General features: G+C 45.2%; 1 protein-coding gene across 1 annotated transcript; it reads right to left on the bottom strand.

Annotated features, from left to right (window-relative positions):
* Positions 1-580: 580 nt before the first annotated feature.
* Positions 581-11606, bottom strand: LOC115082420 (acyl-CoA (8-3)-desaturase-like). Its single transcript, XM_029586654.1, has 8 exons — positions 11499-11606; positions 9286-9362; positions 7900-7997; positions 7592-7688; positions 6961-7040; positions 3660-3785; positions 2806-2859; positions 581-1321 (listed from the first exon to the last, which is right to left on the bottom strand). Exons 1-7 carry the CDS (start codon positions 11533-11535, stop codon positions 2808-2810), a joined length of 567 nt encoding a protein of 188 aa, XP_029442514.1. The 5' UTR covers positions 11536-11606; the 3' UTR covers positions 581-1321; positions 2806-2807.
* Between the last annotated feature and the right edge of the window lie 11084 nt (positions 11607-22690).

The raw sequence follows: 22690 nt of genomic DNA, 5'->3' as shown, positions 1-22690 counted from the left end.
CCCGTTCTTTGGTTCCACGTTCATTCCCCCCACCCTTGTTCTCTGTAATATGTTAAGTAACCTGTAAAACGGTATGATGTACCCACGAATACCGGTATAGAAAAGTTCTTAAATAAATATATCCAAGAATGGAAAAATCCTAGTGCCTGCTGCTGTGGCCTCGAGCAGTCACTGAGGCTGAACCCAGGTCAATGAGCTCAACTTTAGTGGCATCCGTTTTCCTAACATGTGGCAGTCAGCGGATTCGGAAACCGACGCCGGTAAAATTGAGCATCAGTTGCCTGGACCCGCTGCCAGACACCTCTACTGCTAATAAGGACAATAGCGCAGCCCTAGCACCTCCTTATTAACGCACCACCTCATTTAAATACTGAATCACACGCCCAGGAGAGGTGGCTGGGTGCGCGGCGGGAGAGTGGGCGCTCAATATGGAGCAACGCTCTCCCGCATTTCCTTCTGTATCAGCCTGTTTGTGTAGCAGGGCTCTGTTGCTCAACCATAGTTTTATTATATCATTCATTTACCCTGCGTGGAAATCAATGGACTGTTAAAGCTCTAAATAACGAGATTGGACAACTGACGCTGGCCATAATTTTTTAATTTACATTTTAATGTTTATTTCCTTTAAAAAAAAAAAATCACTGACATACCTATTATCTCCCAAATCATTCAATCTACAGCAACCAGATTTTCTGGCTAAGCACAATATAGAAGCTAAAATCCACAATCGAGGTTTTTCATAAAACTGATGGCTCCAGCCCATAACTGTTTTTAGGAGAAAAAAATGCTTCTACAACTTGCTCTGAAATTTTCTGACTTCTTGACATTTAGAATAAGCTGAAATCGAGAAGGATCTGTGACGTGCCCCGGCTGCAGTCAATGAAGGTGTTTTCTGCGGTAATAAATGAGTCCTATCGAAGCCAGTAGGTTAGTGCTGGAGAGGCAATCTCAGCGCCTTTTCTTTTACTGCAAACTGCATAGGTGAGACGTTATCTTGTCGGGATGTTCTGAGAGGACCTCCAGCTCCTAGGATTCTTGATACCTTCACGTCGGCCTCTTTGGGAAGAATAAGATCCAAAAGCTGCCGCAGTCTAGACCTGTCTTTGCTAAAGAGGCCAACCAAATGAGAAAAATGCTCCGAGGTGAAATCCCAGGCTGTCCTGCTGCTACTGCCTCCAGCGGATGCAGCTCTCGCTTCTCCTTGCGTTTCCCTTCTCTTCTCCATTCCAGCTGGGGTTGTGCAAATGAACGCGGATGGGCCTGTCCCTTTAAAAAGAGGCATGTTGTAATGCACCTGCCTCAGGAGCAAGCAGACGTGTCCCTTCGAAAGAACAGGAAAACCTGAATATTCTGCACACCAAAAGGGAAAGTGGTTTCCCAACCCCCGATCTGTACAGCAGGTGGCTCCAGCCTTGAGTGCACGATCACTTTTTGAATAAGAGTGCAACACAGGATCAACTCAACTCAAACATAGAAATTACCCTTTTTTTAGGGGGAGGGCAAGTGCTAACTCTCTGCCTGGTCTCTCTCTCTCCTCCATCTCATCCCATCCTCTATCCAGCATTCTCATCTCTCTCCATCCCCCAGCATCTCCATCTCTTCCCAGAAGGTTGATCCTTATTTACTCCAACCCTCCCTGCTCCTGCTGGTGGCAGCTCTGGCCCAGCTCCGCATTCTCTGCTCCAGTAGTACTGGGGGGGGCGGGGGGGGGCTCCTCCCTTCAGTGGCTCTGGGCACAGTTCCAGGCTCCTGCCCTTCTGCTATGGCGTGACTGCACCTAGGGAACAGGACCATCCGGCCCTTATCAGCGCCCCGTGCTCTGGGAGGAGGGCGGATCGCAGTGGAGGACTGAGGACCCTGTTAGAGCTGCGGCTATCGCCACGCAGGAAGGAGAGAGAGCCGCTGTCGGAGGCTCATTGATCCAACCCGGTCACTCGTGACAGAGTGGTTGAAGTCTACTGCTGGGCGTTATTTGGTAGCAGAAATCATCAGTAGTGGTTCAGCCAATCAAATTGCCCAATTCCCCTTGCAGTTGTTGGCATGTGGAGTGAAAAAGCAGGTGAGAATTTTTCACCATGGTAACTGTCTCTTTTATGAAATACGAAATGTATAGACACTATACATTAATGTCTTGGGGGAGGTAGATCTTTCTCTATAACAGCACAGGGATTTCTGCAAATTCAGGTAAAGCCACACTCCTGCCCAGTAAAGAGCAGCTCCCTCAGGACATGGGGTGATGTATCAATATTCTGCTGAGGGAAACATTGGTACAAATTTCACATTTAAAACATTGGGATATTTTTGCTGCCAAATCTGGAATGCATTCTACAAATGATAAATCTGGCCCCATTAAATTATAAATGTGGTCCATAATCAATACAAAGCTCAAAGGAGCATCTCTACCTGCTGTCAAACTCGACAGTCTTCTAGGTGTATGGATGTGGATGGCTCGGGGTTTAAGAAGAGCATGCTGGGTTCATGGAATGTAATCGGCAGGAAAACCCATGAATCGCCCTGCAAAAGATCTCTCAGAGCCCCATAAGTAGCTTGCATTACTGCTCTGAATTTCAATCAGCCCTCAGATCCCTACTGACCTCTTCCCTCGCCCACTCAAGGAACTTGTACGCACCCTGCGAAGGGCCTAGAAGCATATTCTGGTAAGAACCTCTTCCCTCTACCCTGACGATCCATCCCCATCCCCCAAATCCCTGGCAAAGAGACCCCTTTTCTCTAGGAACAAGTCTTCCTGAGACGGTGTGTGGAGCTTGTCCGTGGCAGGCTGATAATGGGAGTCTGTTCACTCACTCTTATTTATGGAGGTAAGCATCCAACCAAAGCTCTCCAGATTCTTTTAAGGAGCTGTGCAAAAAAAAAAAAAAAAAAAAGACAAAAGCCAGAGATTGTTCAGTGATCAACGAGACAGGAAGTAACGTTAGAAAAATAAGCTAGATCCTTTGATCCTGCCCATTTCCTGCAACCTGACCTCCTCCAATTCCCCCTCTCCTCGTAACTGCGCCAGTTGGCACCCTGCGCATTTCCAGAACTCGCCGGCTGGCTGTGCAGCTGATGTCACAATGCAGGAGCTCAGCACAGCCAATGGGCGTCAGCCTAGGAGGGGGGAACAATGCTCCTGGTCTGGCCAGCAGAGATGCGCTTGGCTTACAAGGAGGGGCAAGACGAGATGGCTTCCTCCCTGCTCTGCTCTTTGGCGGGGTGACATTTGCACTTCCCTCCACTCTTCATTGATTACGGGATTGGGTTCACCTGCCGCCCCCCCCCCAATCAAAAACATCTGCCAGTCTCGGCCCGTGCACTGGTCTCGGGGCTGCTTTCTGTGGATGGGTCTTGATAACATTTGCCAGGTTAGTTAAACTCATGGTAAGAGTCTCTTCCACTGAAGTTCATCGAACTCCAGCCACACAGCGCAACCCTGATACCTGCGTACGGACAGAGAGATGGACACGCACTGCGATGCTGCTTTTTCTTGAAGGAAACACAGCTGAAAATTTTGACAGTAAATGCTGAGATGCAGGGGGGGAAAAGAGGTAGAGAACAATGAAGCAAATCAGGTAAGAGCAGCGAGAGAGACAGGATAAGGGGAAGAGAGAAGAGACATCGGAGGAAAAGCTTTGGTCTGGGCTGCTTCACTACATACTTACTGCACGATGTCGGCGAAGGCGGTCAGCAGTGGTTTGGACTGGTATTCAATGCCATACTTGGTGCACAAGGACCTTACCAGGGGAGCCACCTTGCTGTAGTTGTGCCTGGGCATTGTGGGGAACAAACTGAGGAGAGAAGAAATAAGAGCGAGAGGTGAGCCTAATCCAGCAGCGCCATCCTAGACGAGAAGCCGCTGTTCACAGAGAATAAAGCATGGCGGGTCGGGAGGTCAGCGCAGGCACACAAGGCCGGAAAGCAGCGAGTGCACGGAACGGAGGCGACACTGAAACGCCGAAGATATTGGCAGACAAGGACAACCTGGTCCACCCCGTCTGCCTGCTGAGTGTGCTGTGATTAAGTTCGGATACCTCCTTTTCCCATGCCCCTGTATGGATCCTCTTAGAAGGGGAAATTTCCCTCTTATATATATATAAGGCCTTCTCTTAGTGCCCATTGGAAAGAATATGTTGAATTTAATGGGGTGCATGCGGACACTCCTTTACTGTATTGGGAAACTGGGAAAGCAGTGTTAAGGGGATTCATAATATCCTATGTTAGTAGACAAAGACGGATAAGGGCAAGGAAGATCCTTGTGTTAGAATGGCAATTATGTTCTAATAAACTGAAACTGATTACTGATCCCTCGCCATTCCATAAAACGCAGTCTTTGACCACGCAAGTTGCCCTGAATACGTTGATACAACAACAAACCAATCAAAGTCTTCTATATTATAAATACAAATTGTTTTCTCCATGGTGATAAAATGGGTCATATGTTAGCTAATCTTGCTCAAACTTGTTCAAACTCTCAGTTCTAAATGGAATTTGCATACTTCTGTCTCTTTTTCTGATTTTAAGGCCTGCTTTGGGCGGATATCTAAAATAACACAAAATGTGCACTTATGTGAAACCTATTATAGAATACTATCTCGGGCATATGTATCGCAACGACCAGCTTTTCTGATGGGGTTAGCGGACTCAGATTGATGTATTACAGGTAATGTTGAAGAAGAAAACTTGAGTCACTCTTTCTGGTATTGCACTAACATACAATCTTTTTGGAAGCACGTAATCGATTACATGGCTACTATTCTTTCAGTTCCTGGAGTCCCTCTTTCTGTACAGCTAGCAGTTTTTGGACTTTTTCCTTTGGCACGTGCTTACTCCGAAGAGCAGAGGCTGCGGATTTCCAAAGTTTTATTGGTTGCTCGTACCACTATATTGCATTTTTAGCAGCAAGAAGTGAATCCATCTTTTATTTTTTGGAGAAACTCTATTCATTGTTTATTAATTATGGAATTGATGATTGGGAAATGAAGTCACCCAACTTCCTTATCTGGATTCCCTGCCACCTCCAGCTAGAAGTCAGCATTTGATACCTATTAATCATCTTGGACTGGTTGATGCTGGACTACTAAGCATATATAAGGGGGAAGGGGGATGGGTGTTACGGGATTATTACTTTAGAACGCTTGTCGAAGTTTACTAGGCAGCTGATGTGTTCAGAATTCAAACCATCAGGTTGCACCAATATGATTTCTATGTTTTTCTGCTGCTGGAACTGTCAGATCATTGTCTGTTATTATGCTATAACATTGTTAAAAAGATTTAAACATAAAAACCAAAAGGAGAGCAAGGCACGGGCAAACTGAAAAAGAAAAAGACAGGAAAAGAGTCACATCAGGAGGGTGTGAGAGCACATGAACCCTTTGTGGCTACTGTACAAGGCTCTAGAAAACTTTGTTTTAAAACAATTTCTAAAGTGATTATGGTAGAATCAGGGCAGTGTTGTCTATATACCGTACAAATAGTATTCCACAAAGCTCTGAAATGTTTTGTGACATACCGAGAGCTTGGAAAGCAGGGCTGGAAATGGGCGTGCCTGCTGGGGAATGAACAGAGGTGATTTTTTTTTTTTTTTTTTGGGCAGGTCACCAACCCGGAACCTTTTGGAACTTGCTTCCTGTTCCCTGCTGTAAAAAAAAAAAAAAAAGTGGAAGGTGGAGGCCAGCGCTGGCCTGATCCGGTCCCTTACCACTGGGCGTGGACCCAGCTGCTGCCTGGCAGGGGATAAGCCAGGTGCCCAGCAGAGGCAGGAAGGTGCCCCTCTGCGACAGCAGGTCATGTGCAAAATGTTTCTTCTCATTTAAAATAAAGAGAAACAAAACAATAACAATATCTATACATACCTTTACTGTTTTCAGCTAAAGGTGAGGTCACCCAGGCATGGTCAGACTCTAATCTCCAAACCACACCAAGAGCGGCATTGGCTGTAACACTGGACATGAGGCTATAATATTTACTGTAACCCAAACTACCTCACTGTGCTTCTCCTGCAACTGCAGGCCGTTCGCTTCCATATTCCCCAAGCCATCTCTCCCATTGCTTGAAATTAATGATTTTCGCACAGTATTGCAGACCCTTATATTCGGTAGCCTGGATTACTGTAACTGCCTCTTGTTGGGACTACCGATATCTACTATCAGAATGCGGCAGCTAGAGTCCTGACAGGGGTAAGCAAGAACGATCATATTACACCTATTAAATTGCACTGGCTGCCGATAGAGTACCGCATTAAATTCAAGGCGATGTGTATTCTACATAAATTAATTTTTGCAGACCAGGTGGATTGGCTGAATGCAGCTATAAAATTAACACGTTCCTCAAAGGAATTTGCGCTCGGCAAATAAGGGCTTGCTTTCTTTACCAACAGTCCAGTCAGCACATCTTAATCAAGTTATAGAAAGAGCGCTATCCTTGGCGGGCCCGGGAATTTGGAACTCACTTCCAACTCCAATGAGACCAGAATCAAACTTTAAAAAGTTTAAGCGAGAACTTAAGACCTGGTTCTTCAATAAAGCCTATACAGTCTAAGGTAATATACTGATGTAAATATTGGGACCGATTTTAGTTTTTTGAAAACTTGAGTATTTTAAAAACCTATGGTGGTTAACAATTTTAGACATGTTTGACGCATTGAAGAAGAAGACTGGAATGATATAGGTTAGGATGGGAGTTTTTTCTTTTTTTGAGAATTTATAAGGATTTTAGTTAGGTCTTACACACTGAAGGAGAACCTGGAGTGTTGTAGGACATGACAGGAGCTGTTTTTAAGAATATTTTAGGATTATTAGAAATTTTATGTAGAGAATGACAGTTTACGTTTTAAATTTTATGTTAATTTTATAATTTATGATGTTTTATTGATTTTATTTGTTGTAAACCGTTTCGATAGATTTTTGAGCAACGGTATATAAAAAATGTTAAATAAATAAATAGACATGCTCTCTCTGTACTCACTGGTGTTCAATTTGGAAGTTGAGATGCCCGCTGAACCAGTCATTGAACAAAGACTGGTGAACGTTGCAGGTTGCTTGGAGCTGCAACGGGAAAAAAAGAGACCCATCAGGAAGCCATGACGGAGGTATTCCAAGGCCAGCAGGCATCCTCCCCCTAAAGATCTCTCATCACCCATCGCTATTTCATCTCTGCTAATGGAGACATGTGTTGGATACACTCCCCCAACGACCCCACAGAGCAGCAGGAAGGGCTTCATGACCAGCAGAACGAGAGATTCGCCCTCTCCAGGAAGCTGCGGAGTCATCCGTTCCCCCTCCCCACCACGCGCACCCAAACAGAAGAGCCTGAGAAGCAGCAGAATCAACCTAACGTCCCTCTTGCACCCCCTTATTTCTCACACAGAGCAGCAGTCACCATTTCCCCGCCACCGAGTAAACAGCGGAGTTAGCTCCCCTTACAAGGAGCGGCAGTTCCCCCCCACTCGCATCCAGGGATCAACCGCGTCCTCTCCAAAAGCGTCAGAGCCTAGAAAGATCACTTACCCAGGCTCTTCTGATGAACAGCACAGAAGCAACCCCCTCTCCCACTCACCCAAGAAGCAACACAGAGTAACAAAAAGCCTACATCGTACCTGAGTGGTAACCCAGTCCTTGTTCTGGTCATAATAAATGTTCATTGGAATATGGTTCATCTGTGTAACCCACACAAACCAATTGCTCTCCAGGAATCTGTCCAGTGAAAAGCACACACAGAGCAGTTATTTTCCATGAACAACGTGTGCAGTGGAATAAGAAATACAAAGCCGCACCGGAAAGAAAGAAGCAGTGTAGAGAAGAAGAAATGCAAGCCTGGTATAAGATGTGGTTGGAGGGGACATGCAGGCTCCCAAGCAGTGGGAAAGATCATCCAGTAGAGCTGGGCCCTCCAGGCAAGTCTTACCTGACCAATAGGAAGAGTCCCAGAAGGCCTTGGAGTCCTAGGAAAGGAACGTATGTAAAATAGAGCCGAACGTAGAAGGTCAGCATCCAGGCCAGGTCCTACCTCAGAGAGAGAGAGAAAAGATGGGAAATTCAAATAATCCTATGACGCTGCCGCCACTGGCATGTAAAAGTCATGCCATGAAAAATCTACCTAGCGTCACTTCCACCCTCAACACCCACCCAACCCACCATCAACTTCTGTGATTCTCTTCCATGTCTCAGTGCAGGCGTGAAGGCTGAGAAAATCTGCCACCCCTCACAACGTGCACGTCGGAAGGTGGCAGAGAGAAAACTTCATGGCCTAAAGCAGTCAGTCCTTCCCTTGCAGCCCAGACTTGCATGCTTAAATATTTGCAGCAGCCATCTCGAGAAATATAAGGCAAAATGCTTTGCATTTCCTCCCCTTGGAGCATCCTCGCAGAGAACATCAGTCACTGCACTGACCCTCAGCCACATCAGGCACTCACAGCACCACCGGGATGCCAACAAAAAGGAAAGCTCGTACGTAAATCAATGTGTGAATACTGGGTGTACCCTGTAGAATCTGTGGTTAGTCACCATCATCTCTATCTCGCCTCCTGCTTTCTTCCCTTCACCCTCCAATCAAAATCTCCCATTTCCGTTTCTCTTCCACCCATCTTCCTCTCACCCCGTCTTCTCCACCCTGGCCATCTCTGATCCCTGTACCCTTCCATCGCCTCCTCTCTGCAACACCCTTCTGCTTCTCCTCCACTGCCGATGCAAAAATTGTGGCCCTGCTGGTTGTAACGGAGGAGATGTATTGTCTCTTAGCAACCTAATAAAGGGCAGTCAAGGTCATCAAGGCCCCCATTGTGACAGCACCGCATCATAATCCCCCAGTTGAAGAGTCAAGGTGAAGTTGGGTCAATGCTTTCCCCAATGGCAGCATTTTCTTTCATTTATTTAAATTTGATGGTGCTTTCAGGAATTTTATTTTTTTGGCAGACCTTCAGGTTTCGTGTGACAGAGCAACATCTCAATGACCTTTCCTCAACGTATCCTTCATAGTGACTTTAACATGACATACTCTGAATTACGAGATTCAGAAATGTTTTAAGTCAATAAATTATAATATGAACAACTGCCCGGCCAGGCTGGCGTGTCTGACAAGATCCCTGTGCATTACGGCATGATTGCTGGCACAGGCAATACCTGCCACACATACAGCATCGTTTTGTCACTCTAAATGAAAAATAACTCATCTCATTGAAGGGGTCACATCATGACTCTCCTTAGTGCACAAGACCCAGCTGTTGCCTTTCGGTCATCACTTGGTGCTGCTTCTTGACTGCAATGCCTCCTAGGTAACATTTTGCATACTCACCACCCACTGCTTGCGCTGGATTGCAAAGTAGAAGATGTACCACTGGAAGTAAATGGGCAGAAGGGCTGGTGGTCCAACTACAGCAGGAAAAAGAGGGGCACAGATCTCAATCTTTCCATCCCTATAGTTCCACTCCCCCCCTCCCTCACTCTTTCTCCCCTCCCCCACTCGCCCTCTCCCCGTTTCAACCTTGTAATTCTGCTTGGCCAGGGAAACAACTAATTGCTCCTCGAGTATGCCCACAAACCCCAAATTACACAGCAAATAACTTTCTAGAAAAGTTAGTTTTCCCTCCTGCCCGACATTTTGACACTACATTTCAATCAGCCCACTTTCGAATCACACATACCTCTGAGCTGGTAGAGTAAACATGGCTTCATGTTAGAAAGAGATCCTGGAATGACAAATCCCACCCAAAAAAGTGGTCTCCCTCCTGGATTAGTTATTCCAAAAGAAAGTAACGTTGGATGAACTGCATGTTTACTACAAGAATGGAGTGTGGGGGAACTTCAGAATTGAGCTTCAACACAAACAGAAACCACCCCACATTTAATCCCTAGCACAGTTCCACAGTGTGAATGGAGCAGAATGTGGAACCAGATTAAGCAATCCAGAAGGCAATGCTAGGGTAACCAATCCAAGAGCAGAAGGAGCTATCTGTGAAAGAAGTGTAAATGTCACTGGAGGCTGCAATATAGAGAAGTGAAAAAAACATGGGAGGAGCATTACTAAACCCAATAATCTGGAAATAATCCCCCAAAATATCCAGACGAACCAACATACTCTACAGTAGTTAAAAATGTGACAAGACTGAATCAGAGCGTCCTAACAGTGAGCTAAGAGATGGGCTCAAACCGACTTTCCCATGACACCCCCGCACGGTTCCGAAGTCAGGGCTGAGAGTCGCGCTAGGAGGCAGTGATAGCAGCGGAGTGGGTTGCAGTTTTCTCATCTCACTGCAGCTCACTGACCAACACTGCACGAACAGCACTTGGTAGTAATCAAGCCAGACCTGGCTTCTTCTGGGTCAGCAATGCTTGAACATGTCTCGCGTGATACTAGATGAATTGCTTGGTGGATCAGGGGCTAAGGGACTATTATGGTATGTGGTCTTTTTTTTTTTAATCAGAAATGCAAACAAATTCTTCTAGATTTCACAGAACAAAGGCGTTATATCTCAGGTGAGGAACAAATTCCTTCAGCCTAAACTATCTAGTCATTTATTTGCTTTCTTCTTTGTCCAGCCGAAAGGGTGGTTAACAGACGGAACAGCCTTCCAAGAAAGGTCATTCTCTGCCACCATATGTGATATTTCTGTGACTAGGGAGGATTAACTCTGTCTAAGGATACAGCTAAATGCAAGGACAGTGAAGAAAGAGGAGGAAGAGAAGGAGAAGGTTCTGGGGGCCATTAAAACTGGAGTAGGATCTAACAATATCCCAAGTCGGGCCACCACTTCATAAGCCACAATTATGTACAAACTGTTCCAAGGTCACCACGGCCTGGTTGCAAGTTGTGGTGATAAAAGGCTCTGCGTAAGAATACTTGGGTATCACAGTGGAAACATCACCTGACAACGTCAGCCAGGCAAACTGAGGCAAGCTTAAAGATCATCCAACTTTTCTTTGCTCTTCTTTGACACAATTGATTGCCTCTTAGGGCGCAATCTGCTTTCAAGTTAGACACAGTTTATCCTTACAGAAAGATTCCTGCATCCTAGCAACATAAACTAATCTCCTAATCTGTGGTTCCACTACTGCCATCATAGTAAATGACACCATTAAGGGCTTCCCCACACTTCCCTGATAGAACATTCCACATGGGATAGACCTTTCAACAAAAACAACATTCATTTATGGAGAGGCCTCTTTTCATTAAAAGTTGGGATGCCAGAGAAAAGAAGTCCTTAAGAATCTCTCTTTCAGCGAGGGAGCGAGAGGGTCTGCCCTTCCAAAACCAGACACTGACAGACATGCAGTTCCAGGATCTTCTCTGGCCAGTCCTGGGGTGGCCCTCGCATCAAAGGCCAGTGGGGGATTTCGAGGGAACCTTGGAAGATCGGCGCAAGGCGATGACAGAGCGGCAGGGTTAAGGAGGAACCCCTTGGAGGTGAAAGAAGAGACGAGGAAGGGGTTTAGTGGGAGGAGAAGGAGAATGGGAAAGTAACCCTAGAGGGAAGCATTTGTCACTGTGTGGCAGAGCAGGATACTTACTTAGGAAGAAGTATTTGTGCTGATGGTTATAAGGCATGTATTTCTTCTTCTTGACTCCAAGCTGTAAAGGGAGTAATACAATCAGTTGCCTGCTCAGACAGTGCAGCCCTCAGACTCCCTCCCCACAGACAGCAGTGCCACGAGAGAGAAAGTTATTTTTATCTTGAACTACTTTACTTCTCTGTATATCTAAGCCAAAGGAAAGCCGCATTCCTGAGAGAGGGTCTGATGTAACAAGGCGCGCGCCTTTCAAGCCACAGTTCTGCACACATTGTGTGTGCCCCAGCTTTCCTGCCAATGCAACACAGAGCTCTGCACACGAAATACGTGCGGATAACAGTGTCCGTAAAGGTTTGCGCCCTCTCGAGGAAAATCCCATGCTAATGAAGGCATCAGCTGTTACCCCCCCAATGCAGAGAGGTGCACTGGCTTCACTCACATTTTCTGAGCCTTGGAAACGTAACTCCTGGTCGGAGGTGGCGTGCAGTTTCCAGGGCTAACGTTAGTCTATGGAGGAAGCTGGAGGTGCTTCGAGATTTTATGTACAAAAAAACATGCTTTGCAAACATAACGCCTGTATTCTGTGCACAAAATATGATTTATGCACACACAAAATGATTTCTGGGCATATAAGAGTTTTATGCACATAAAAGTACTTTTTTTGCAACATAAGTCAGGAATCTAAAAGACTTCTTTTCCCCTCTGAAGTTAAAATATATACTTAGCCCATGCAAAAGGCGGAGCACACATTTAACTCGAGGTTGCACACTTTTTAACTCCCGATGCATTAGTATACCATTTGTTTACAGCATTGGGAGTTACGTGGGGTGTTTTGTTTTTTTTTACTGTGCACTGCATTTCAGTGCAGTTTTTCTGCATTTCTTCTTACCTCGGGCCCAGAGACGGGCATTAAAGTGCAGCACCCCAGCTGCCCTGGCTAGGGAGGGTGGCCACTATTTCATCTATTAATTTCTACCACATGTTATTAGAACACATTTGCAGCGCAACGAGTGCACGTTAATGCTCTGTAAACGAACCAGATAATGATGCAATAAGGATCTCAGTGTGAAACTGGAGTGGCTGACAACCCTCGAGAAAACCCCATCGGGCTAACAGGGCTTCAGATGGTAGGAGATTTGGCCCGGCACTGAACAGCAAGGCCAAGCAGTTCACCTTGAAACCCCCTGCACATAGTGGCACTCTGTCCTCAGATAAGGACAAAAGGGAACCAGAACTATGCACCTGGGAAAAAAAAAACCTGCTGGACTCGGGGAGAGAGCCTGGACTATTTCACAGTGCCCTCGGGCTACAATGCAAGGCAGCTTTAAAAATAAGAATTGCAAAAAATATAAAACATGAAATGTGTCATGTGCCTTAAGCACCAGAAGGGTCTTGGCACAAGCTCCACCTGCATTTTGAAGCTCGAGTGCAGAAGTCATCAAAATCCTTTAATGCTCACCCAAAGACATTTATGATGATACTAGGAAAATGTTCCATGACTCTTCCTTTTCCAATAAACAAAGTAAACTTTCAATCCTGTTGAATTGGCATTTAACTTAAACTTCTTTTAATTAAGGTATTATTTATTTTATTTAGCGATTTTATATACCGACATACACTGGGAGTATCACATCGGTTTACCTTGAAACAGGAACTTAGCTTAAAATGCTTTACATATGCTTAAAATGCTTTACATAAAATGCTTTATATATATATATATATATATATATATATATATATATATATGCATATTACTAGAAAGATAACCCAGATATACAACACGTTCACATTAGTACCAGGTATCTTGTACTTCTTGCAATGAGAAAAAAAACAATTGTCTGCTGCCCCAGATGACATCTCAAGTGCGATTAGAGCGCACTGTGATGTCATCGGGTATTGTTAATGCTGCCTTGCCATTGGTCAGTGACTCACTGTGCATCAGAGGATCATGGTCACATGATACCTGACAAATCACAATGCTCAAGCTTTTAGTTTGACCATTCGATACTGAATACGTATTTCTCATTACAAGGTAAGTGGTACTTTTCAAATTAGTACTTTTTAATTCAATTATATTTTTATTGTTATATGCTCTCTTTTGGGCTTTTTTGTCTACATGTAAAATACAAGAAAAACTGTGCAAGTTTTCATTTCTTATTATGAATGGTTGATAAATACGTGCACATAAATCCTTGAAGAGCATTTAAAATGGCCTGAAAGAAGGGCCAGCCCAATTCAGTGACAGTGCTGTGCACTCCTATGCAGAAGGTCCAGCTTTGATTGCTAAGCCCAGCCTCCGCTCTTTGGTGTCCAGGGGCTAGGGATGCTTCAGTGGCAGCCTCCACAGCCCCAGATATGGAGAGGGATACCAGCCATTATGCAACAGCGACACCTACTGGCTGTCTAAGAACATACTTGTACCAGGTTTCAGGCCCAGTTGATGGATTGTCACTGTGATGGCTGGATTAGATGGGAGGATAGATCTGCAGAAAGGCTCATGGTAAAGACTGTTTCCGATTCAACTGAAAGTCCAAAAGAAACAGGCGACAACTACCGAATCAACAAAATGGCCCCCCCAATGCCACACACACACACACACACACACCAGTTGCCTTTCAGGAGTCAAACAGATACTTTGGGAGCCCCATCTACTTCCTAATTCCTAATACAAGTGTCTTTCTGCTACCGAGCCTCACGTTCTCATCCCCTGTTTTAGAGTTTCTTCTTGTCTTCCTCCTCCAGTCCCACAATGCTTACTTTCTTCATTTTGATGGTTTCACAGCTCTGTTCCTGCTCCCTGTTCATACATTTTCACCACAAAGCAAATTTCAGAAATTCAGTGCTGTGAGCTTTAAGCTTGCTGGGTGGAAGTGTGTGCGAGGGGCCTTCATTTCATCTTTCTGTGTCCAAAAACTGCACTCTCACAGCAGCGATGGCTGCTCCCAAGCACTTTTACATTACAGTGAGTTAGCGATAATAGCAGATCATAACCAAATCAGACACATTCCAAGAAATCCAAAGGGAATATTTTTCCCCTTCTGTCCTGCTCCTGTGTCGGAGACAGCAGGTTGTTCACACTGACACACGCTCAATATGAAACAACATCAAGACGGCAAATAACATTTCACTCATCAACTGAAGGGCTACCCAGCCAGTCGCGTCCGACAGATTGCCGTCTTCTGTTCATAATACCAGCACTGGGCTGATTCAGTACTTTGATGATCTCAAAACGCGTGGCATCATCAGATGCTTTTGCCACTACTGCCATCCTGGCTTCAGCCTCCCCATCCTCTTTTCTCCTCTAATGCTGCAGGGGTTCTGCCTCTCTTCTCGGCAGAATTCCTCAACAGGATCTCTCAGCAAACTTCTCACTAACACGAGAGGCTCCCAGAAAAATGTGCTCTCAACTTAAGCATCTTGCTTCCTCCTCTCGCCAAAAGGAATTCTTTTTTTCCCCTGCAAAACCTCTCTCCTGAGTGATCACGTCTCCTTAACCTTTTTTTTATTTTTATTCATTTATTTACAGTCTGTCTTTTTGTGAAACTTCAAAGCAGATTACAGCTCTATTAGTTAAAATTTGTAACCTATCATTAAAATCATCCATTGTACCTGAAGACTGGAGGAAAGCTGATGTAACCCCAATATTTAAAAAGGGTTCTGGGGCGATCCGGAAACTACAGACCAGTTAGCCTGACTTCAGTGCCAGGAAAAATAGTGGAAAGTGTTCTAAACATCAAAATCACAGAACATATAGAAAGACATGGTTTAATGGAACAAAGTCAGCATACCTTTACCCAAGGCAAGTCTTGCCTCACAAATCTGCTTCAGTTTTTTGAAGGAGTTAATAAACATGTGGATAAAGGTGAACCGGTAGATGTAGTATATTTGGATTTTCAGAAGGTGTTTGATAAAGTTCCTCATGAGAGGCTTCTAGGAAAAGTAAAAAGTCATGGGATAGGTGGCGATGTACTTTCGTGGATTACAAACTGGCTAAAAGACAGGAAACAGAGAGTAGGATTAAATGGACAATTTTCTCAGTGGAAAAGGGTGTACAGTAGAGTGCCTCAGGGATCTGTACTGGAACCCATGCTTTTCAATACATTTATAAATGATCTGGAAAGAAATACGACAAGTGAGATAATCAAATTTGCAGATGATACAAAATTATTCAGAGTAGTTAAATCACAAGCTGATTGAGATAAATTGCAGGAAGACCTTGTGAGACTGGAAAATTGGGCATCCAAATGGCAGACGAAATTTAATGTGGATAAGTGCAAGGTGATGCATATAGGGAAAAATAACTCATGTTATAGTTACACAATGTTAGGTTCCGTATTAGGAGCTACCACCCAAGAAAGAGATCTAGGTGTCATAGTGGATAACACATTGAAATCGTCGGCTCAGTGTACTGTGTCAGTCAAAAAAGCAAACAGAATGTTAGGAATTATTAGAAATGGAATGGTGAATAAAATGGAGGATGTCATAATGCCTCTGTATCGCTCCATGGTGAGACCGCACCTTGAATACTGTGCAATTCTGATCACCGCAGCTCAAGAAAGATATAGTTGCGATGGAGAAGGTACAGAGAAGGGTGACCAAAATGATAAAGGGGATGGAACTACTCCCCTATGAGAAAAAACTAAAGAGGTTAGGACTGTTCAGCTTAGAGAAGAGATGGCTGAGGGGGGGATATGATAGAGGTGTTTAAAATCATGAGAGGTCTAGAACGGGTAAAATGTGAATCAGTTATTTACTCTTTCGGATAATAGAAGGACTAGGGGGCACTCCATGTGCCCCCTAGTCCTTCTATTATCCGAAAAAGTTAGCATGTGGCACATTTAAAACTAATCAGAGAAAGTTCTTTTTCACTCAACGCACAATTAAACTCTGGAATTTGTTGCCAGGGAATGTGGTTAGTGCAGTTAATTAGCTGGGTTTAAAAAAGGTTTGGATAAGTTCTTGGAGGAGAAGTCCATTAGCTGCTATTAATTAAGATGACTTAGAAAATAGCCACTGCTATTACTGGCATACTGTGTACTTGCCAGGTTCTTATGGCCTGGATTGGCCACTGTTGGAAACAGGATGCTGGGCTTGATGGACCCTTGGTCTGACCCAGTATGTCATGTTCTTATGTTCTTAAGCTCTGTAGCTATTTCTGTCCCCAGAGGGCTCACGATTGAAGGGCCTGATTTACTAAGACATTTCTCCCATTCTGTGTCTATGGGAACAATGCTTGCACCCTAACTTGACGGGTGGACTTAATTTAACGTGGCTATTCTGCCTTTCATAGCTGGTCAGTCACTTCAAAACTGATCACAGTGTGGTACATTAGACCACATTACAAGGAGTTATATTACTCTGGGGTATATGGCAGTGAAATAGGCTACAGCAAAGTTTATTACAATGAGATGTATTAGGTCAAGGTTGTGGATGGTGCATTAGATGCATGAAATCAAGGTCTCTAATTATACCAATTCCTGGCCAAATCAGGTACAGGGCCAGATTGCTTTTCTTAAGAGTTCATTACAATGGACAGATCATCTAAAGCTAGAATATCATCAGGGTGCCTTCATCATGACCGACCGACCGACAAGAACGTGGTTGGGACTGGGAGGAGGCCAACACAGATTATGTTTACTAAAGGTTTGACGAGGCATTCAGTTTGTTCAGGCCGTTATTGTTTTTTTTTTCACAGTTTTAATTCTGTTAACCCCATCGCTCCTTCAGTGTTATATACACAGGCTACCAACTGTCTGAAGTTTTCCCTGCGTTGTATATCGCCTCCCAACTCAGCCCAGCCACTGCAGCAACAGCGGTCAGCAAGGGGACCCCCAAACCATAGCTCCCTCTGGAACCCGACTACCAAATATCACCCACTGACGCCCCTCCCCCTCCCCGTCACTGCCTCTGCATCATCCCCAGCCCCAGGCAATCCAGGAACCGGAGGCCTGGCAGGATCTTCACTGGGCTCTGAGCCACCAGGCTCACCCAAATAAACCAACGTTTTCATCCTCACGGGGGATTTTCATCTCAACTTCCACAATATATACCACCAAGACCTTACACACAGGCCGATACGGTAAGAGCGCCCAGCCACCTCTCCTGGGCACGCGATCCTGTATTTCAACGAGGGGTCGCACTAAAAAGGAGGCTTGTCCCTAGCACCTCCCTAGCGGTGGAAGCCCAGGAGAGGTGGCTGTCAGCGAGGTCAGAAAACTGACTCTCAATTTTACAAGCGCCGGTTTTCCGAACCCACTGACAGCCATGGGTTACGATAAGGATGCTGGTAAAACTGAGCGTCCATTCTCCTAACCTGACTGGCTGGCACATTTATTTATTTCACATTTTTGGTTCCTCTGACTTGACATCGCTAGGATATTAAGTCGGAGGGTGTACAGAAGAGCGGTATTTTCTGTACCCTTTTTTGGGTTCCTCAGAAATTAACGCCTGCCCTTGGCCGCACATTTTTTTTTCAGTATCCCGGGTGCATAAATAATAGCCGAATTAACATGCATTTGCATGTGATAAGCGCTATTAGTTTCGGGGTGGGGGATGTTGGCCGCGCATTTTCGACGCACTAAACCCCTTACTGTATAAGGGGTGGTGGACGTACATCGAAAACACGTGTCCAACTGCGGGTAAAAGAGTGCACTCAGCTGAGCGCCCTTTACAGAATCGGCCCGCTAGTGTACGGCCTGATTTCCGAGCCAGTGCAGAAGGCGGCAGAGGCTTTGGGTCAGATCACAGAACAACGCGGTCAATGTTTATTTTAGCAATTTATTTATTTATTTATTTATTTGACATACCGGTGTTTCATGGGACCGGATCACATCGGTTTCCATTTGTTAACAAATATTCATTTAAAAATATTCGCATTTCCAAAGTTAAATGAAAAGATATAAATACATAATAAAATAATAGACCATTAAAATAATAAAAGAGGTAAAATTTAAATTTAAACGGTTAAAGATTCAGAAAAGTAAGAGCAGTAATAAGTTAAATAAATGCAAATACTAAAAAGGTTCTAAGATCATTCAGTTAAAAACCTTGGAAGGCCGGCTGGAATAGGCTTTTTAAATATGTTAATGTCTGATTCCATCCGCCAGTCTTGTGGTAGAGAGTTCCCCAGTTGGGGGCCCAGCAATGGAAACAGCCCTTTCTCATACATGGCAGACTGGAAGACTGGGGCTACAGATATTCATTTTCCATGTGAGCAAGAAACATTCCCATAATTTAGCCTGCCATGTCATGAGTTTTTCATTCTGGAAGAATCTGGGAGAAAGTGGAGCTGATGTGCACAACGAGTACTAAAAGGCTTTGATTTATTCATTTTGATTTTTATTTTACATTCCACCTTTCAGCCACATCATTCAGGTACTTTATTTTTTTATTAAGAGCATTGGAAAACCTCCTTCCTCCTTGAAACTGGCAGATAAATAGCAGTGACGGTGTAAGGCATGCATCGATGGCTTATCGCTCATGAAAATAGCAGGGACTGCATTAAACAAAAAGGTCAAATTGTTTGTGAAATATTTCAGGCCTTCCAGTCTGGGTCTGAGAGTCGTAAATTGTGCTGTTGGATGTGCAAAATCAGACTAGCAAAAGCATAAATGCCAAAGAGATCAAAGTCAACGTCAAACAAGGGAGAAGTACTAAGATCTTCCTCGGAGAACACACAAGGAGAGCTGCATGGCAGTGCCCTTTGCTGTGAAGTTGATGGAAAATTTCTAAGAAAACCCGAGGCCAGTTATTGTCTCCAGTCATTTGCCCGGCAGTCTGCCAGCTTCTTATGGATTTTTCCACCCAGTCAGTATACGGCAAGCCGCCCAGATCAGAACTGGGCAGAAAGCTTGGCTCTTCCATTTATCTCCTCGAGCAGGCTCCTCTTGAGTAACACTTCCTAGAACTGGATTGCCTGATTGCAGAGTCCGGACAGAATGTCTGAAGAGCAGTCCAGATCCTCCACGTTGCAGGTTCAAATTCTAACCAAAACCTTCCCCTGCCTTCCCTGTCCACGGCACGTCTACCAGGTGGCATTTCAGCTGACCTTTGAAGCAGTGAACAGCAGGTGAGCTTTAGGATGCTGCTGGACTAGCAACACAGAATAAAGTATTGCAGTTCCTGTGGTCAAGTAATTCCCAATAGACTCTTGCGTCCTACGAATGTTCTTGCTTCCAGAATGAGTTGTGTCATCTCCAGAATGCTCAAAAAGGAATATTTCCGTGGCAGCCACTACAGAACTGGGCTTTACCGTCAGGCACAGGGCTGCTTTTACCTAAGGGCAGAAGGAGCAGCTGCCCCAGTCATGCACAGCAGCGAGCTCACTGCATGAGCGCGTAGGACTCTCTACCCCAATGACTCTACTGGCCAAGGTCCTCTATCTCAGGCAGCGGAAAACATCCCCCTGCTTCCTGCTTCAGCATCTCCCCTCCCAGGCCACATGCAAGGGAACAGGGTTGAGAGGGGTGAGACTGGCGCAAAGTCCAAAGGGGCCGAGCGCACTGTTTAACCTAAGGTTGGGTGCGCGTCCACAACCCCTTATGCTATAAGGGGATTAGCGCGCCCAGAACACACGACCGACCCCCCGCAAAACTAATAGCGCTCATCAACATGCAACATGCAGCATCAACGTGCAAATGCTTGTTGATGAGGCTATTAGTTATTCTCCCCAGATCTAAAAAAAAAAAATTGAGCAGCCCAAAAAAAATGTACAGAAAAGCAGAAAATATTGCTTTTTTGTACATCCTCTGACTTAATATCTTGGTGATAAACTTGAGCGTCCGTTTTCTTAACCGGCTGACAGCCACCTCTCCTGGTCACCCGCTGCCAAGGAGGCGCGAGGGGTGCACATCTGGTCCCTAGCGCCTCCTTGGCAGCGCGACCCCTCATTTAAATATTGAATCCTCCACCCAGGAGAGGTGGCTGGGCGCGCGTTAGGAAAGCGGACGCTCAACACCGAGCGCCCGTTTTCCGTTCTCATTTTATTGCATCGGCCCCCAAAGAGGGGCAAAGAAAAGTTACTCTGCTACCCAATCCAGCAGCTTCGTTCCAGTCATTTAAGGACAGGAGGAGAGGGCACGAGGGTGGAGAAGACATTTCTGAACAACGAAGGCGCCCTAATTCGATGCCTGTCCTCACCCCCCTTCCTGTCTGCAGGGAACAGGAGGGAAGAGGGTGAGCCTCAGGCAGATGTTGCAGAGCAATGAATAACCACTCCGTTCCTTAGTCCAGCCCCTTCTCTCCTCCTGTCTGCAGGGAACGGGAGCAGCTAGCGTGGACAGCAGAGCAAAGAGATTCGTTTTGTCTGCATATTTCTAGTCCTAATTTGTGGTCACTTATTCGGTGAGGATCTGTATTCTGTGTTTGTGATTGGGGTGGGGTATTCTGCTAGTCTGTAGATTCTGTGGAGGGATCTGTTGCAGTCCACTTTGTTCTGGTTTCCTAACTGGAGATGTATTGGTGTTTTAGGGCTTTGTGGCATATTTGCAGCGTTGCCTTTTCAGACAGCAGTTAGTTCTAGGGGTGTGCAACATATTGGTAATCCGCAACGTATAGGGCCAGATTCGTTGTATTCGTGGGGAAGCGAAACGTAACGCGATTCCCCACGAATACAACGAATCTTCACCGAATTATTCAGCTGTCTAAAGGAGCGAATTTAAACAAACCCCCCCTCCCACCCTCCTGACCGTCCCAAGACTTACCAGAACTCCCTGGTGGTCCAGCGGGGGGCCCGGGAGCCATCTCCTGCACTCGGGCCGTCGGCTGCCGGTATTCAAAATGGCGCCGATAGCCCCTGTGACATAGTAAGGTCAAAGGCTATCGGCGCCATTTTGAATACCGGCAGCCGACGGCCCGAGTGCAGGAGATGGCTCCCGGACCCCCGCTGAACCACCAGATAGCCAGATATAGTTCATGGTGCTGCCGCGCTGCTGGCTATCTCAGATAGGTGTATCTGGCTAACTTTGGCCACTCCATGGCTGAATATCAGCCCCATGATGTCCAATTGTGTGCTTTTACAGGATTGTTTTTGGAAAGGGTGGTAGTGGGGTCATAATGATTGTTAAGTTTAATTATCAACATCTCAGGGAGAAGCTCTATGGACCACAATACCAGTGAAGACTGGAGGGTGGCCAACATGACGCTAGTTTTTAAAAAAACAGCTCCAGGGATGATCCAGGAGACTATAGAAGGGTGAGCCTGATGTCAATGCCAGGCAAATCACGGGTCACATAGATAGGCATGGCTTAAATTGGAAGAGTCAACATGGTTTTAGCAAAGGGAAATCTTGCCTTACCACTGTTTCAGAATTTCTGAAGGTATAAATAAACATAGATAAAGGTGAACCAGTTGATATAGCATATTTGGATTTTCAGCAGGCATTTGACAAACTTCCCCATGAGAGAGGAAATTAAGAAGTCATGGGATAGGAGGCAGTGTCCTATTGTGACTTCCTAAAAGACAGGAAACAGAGAGTAGGACTAAATGGACAGATTTCCAAACAGAGAAAATGTCACTAGTGGAGTAACTCTGGAGTCAGTACTGGGACCGGTGCTGTTTAACACATTCACGGCAGCTGGGCCTGGGGATCGCACACCAGCACATGGCCGGTGGGCGTAACTTCTGGGATAAAGGTTCGGGGGTATTTTTTTTTTCGGGCTGGGGCGGGACAGGGAGGGGAAGGGAGGGGAAAGTGGGGGGGGGGGCTGGAGGAAACGGGGAAAAGCCATCGGGGCTCCCCTAGGGCTTGGCGCTGCAAGGTGCACTAGTGTGCACCCCCCTTGCGCACGCTGACCCCGGATTTTATAACATGCGCGCAGCTGCGCACGCGTGGGTTTTAAAATCTGCCCCAATCTGAATAGGCCTGGAGAATAAAAGAGAAAATATCATATTGCCTCTCTATCGAGCCGTGCTGCAAGCGCACCTTGAGTACTGCGAGCAGTTCTTGTGCAAGACCTTTAACACTGCACTTGTGCCAACCCAATCAGGGTTATATATATATATATATATATATATATATATACATATACATATACATATACGTATACATATATATATATATATACATATATCTACATACATATACGTATACATACATATATATATATATACATACATACATATATATATATACATACATATATATATATATGTGTGTGTGTGTGTATATATGTATATATATGTGTATATATGCG

Source organism: Rhinatrema bivittatum, unplaced genomic scaffold (genome assembly GCF_901001135.1).
Source record: "Rhinatrema bivittatum unplaced genomic scaffold, aRhiBiv1.1, whole genome shotgun sequence".
NCBI classification, from domain to species: Eukaryota; Metazoa; Chordata; class Amphibia; order Gymnophiona; family Rhinatrematidae; genus Rhinatrema; species Rhinatrema bivittatum.
This window is presented reverse-complemented; position numbering and strand designations above follow the sequence as displayed.

Coding starts and splice junctions, on each gene's coding strand:
- LOC115082420 (XM_029586654.1), bottom strand. CDS start 11,535: ATGCCTTATAACCATCAGCACAAATACTTCTTCCTAA. Junction 9,363..11,498: donor GCACAAATACTTCTTCCTAA/GTAAGTATCCTG, acceptor TTCCTGCTGTAG/TTGGACCACCAGCCCTTCTG. Junction 7,689..7,899: donor GGACTCTTCCTATTGGTCAG/GTAAGACTTGCC, acceptor TTCACTGGACAG/ATTCCTGGAGAGCAATTGGT.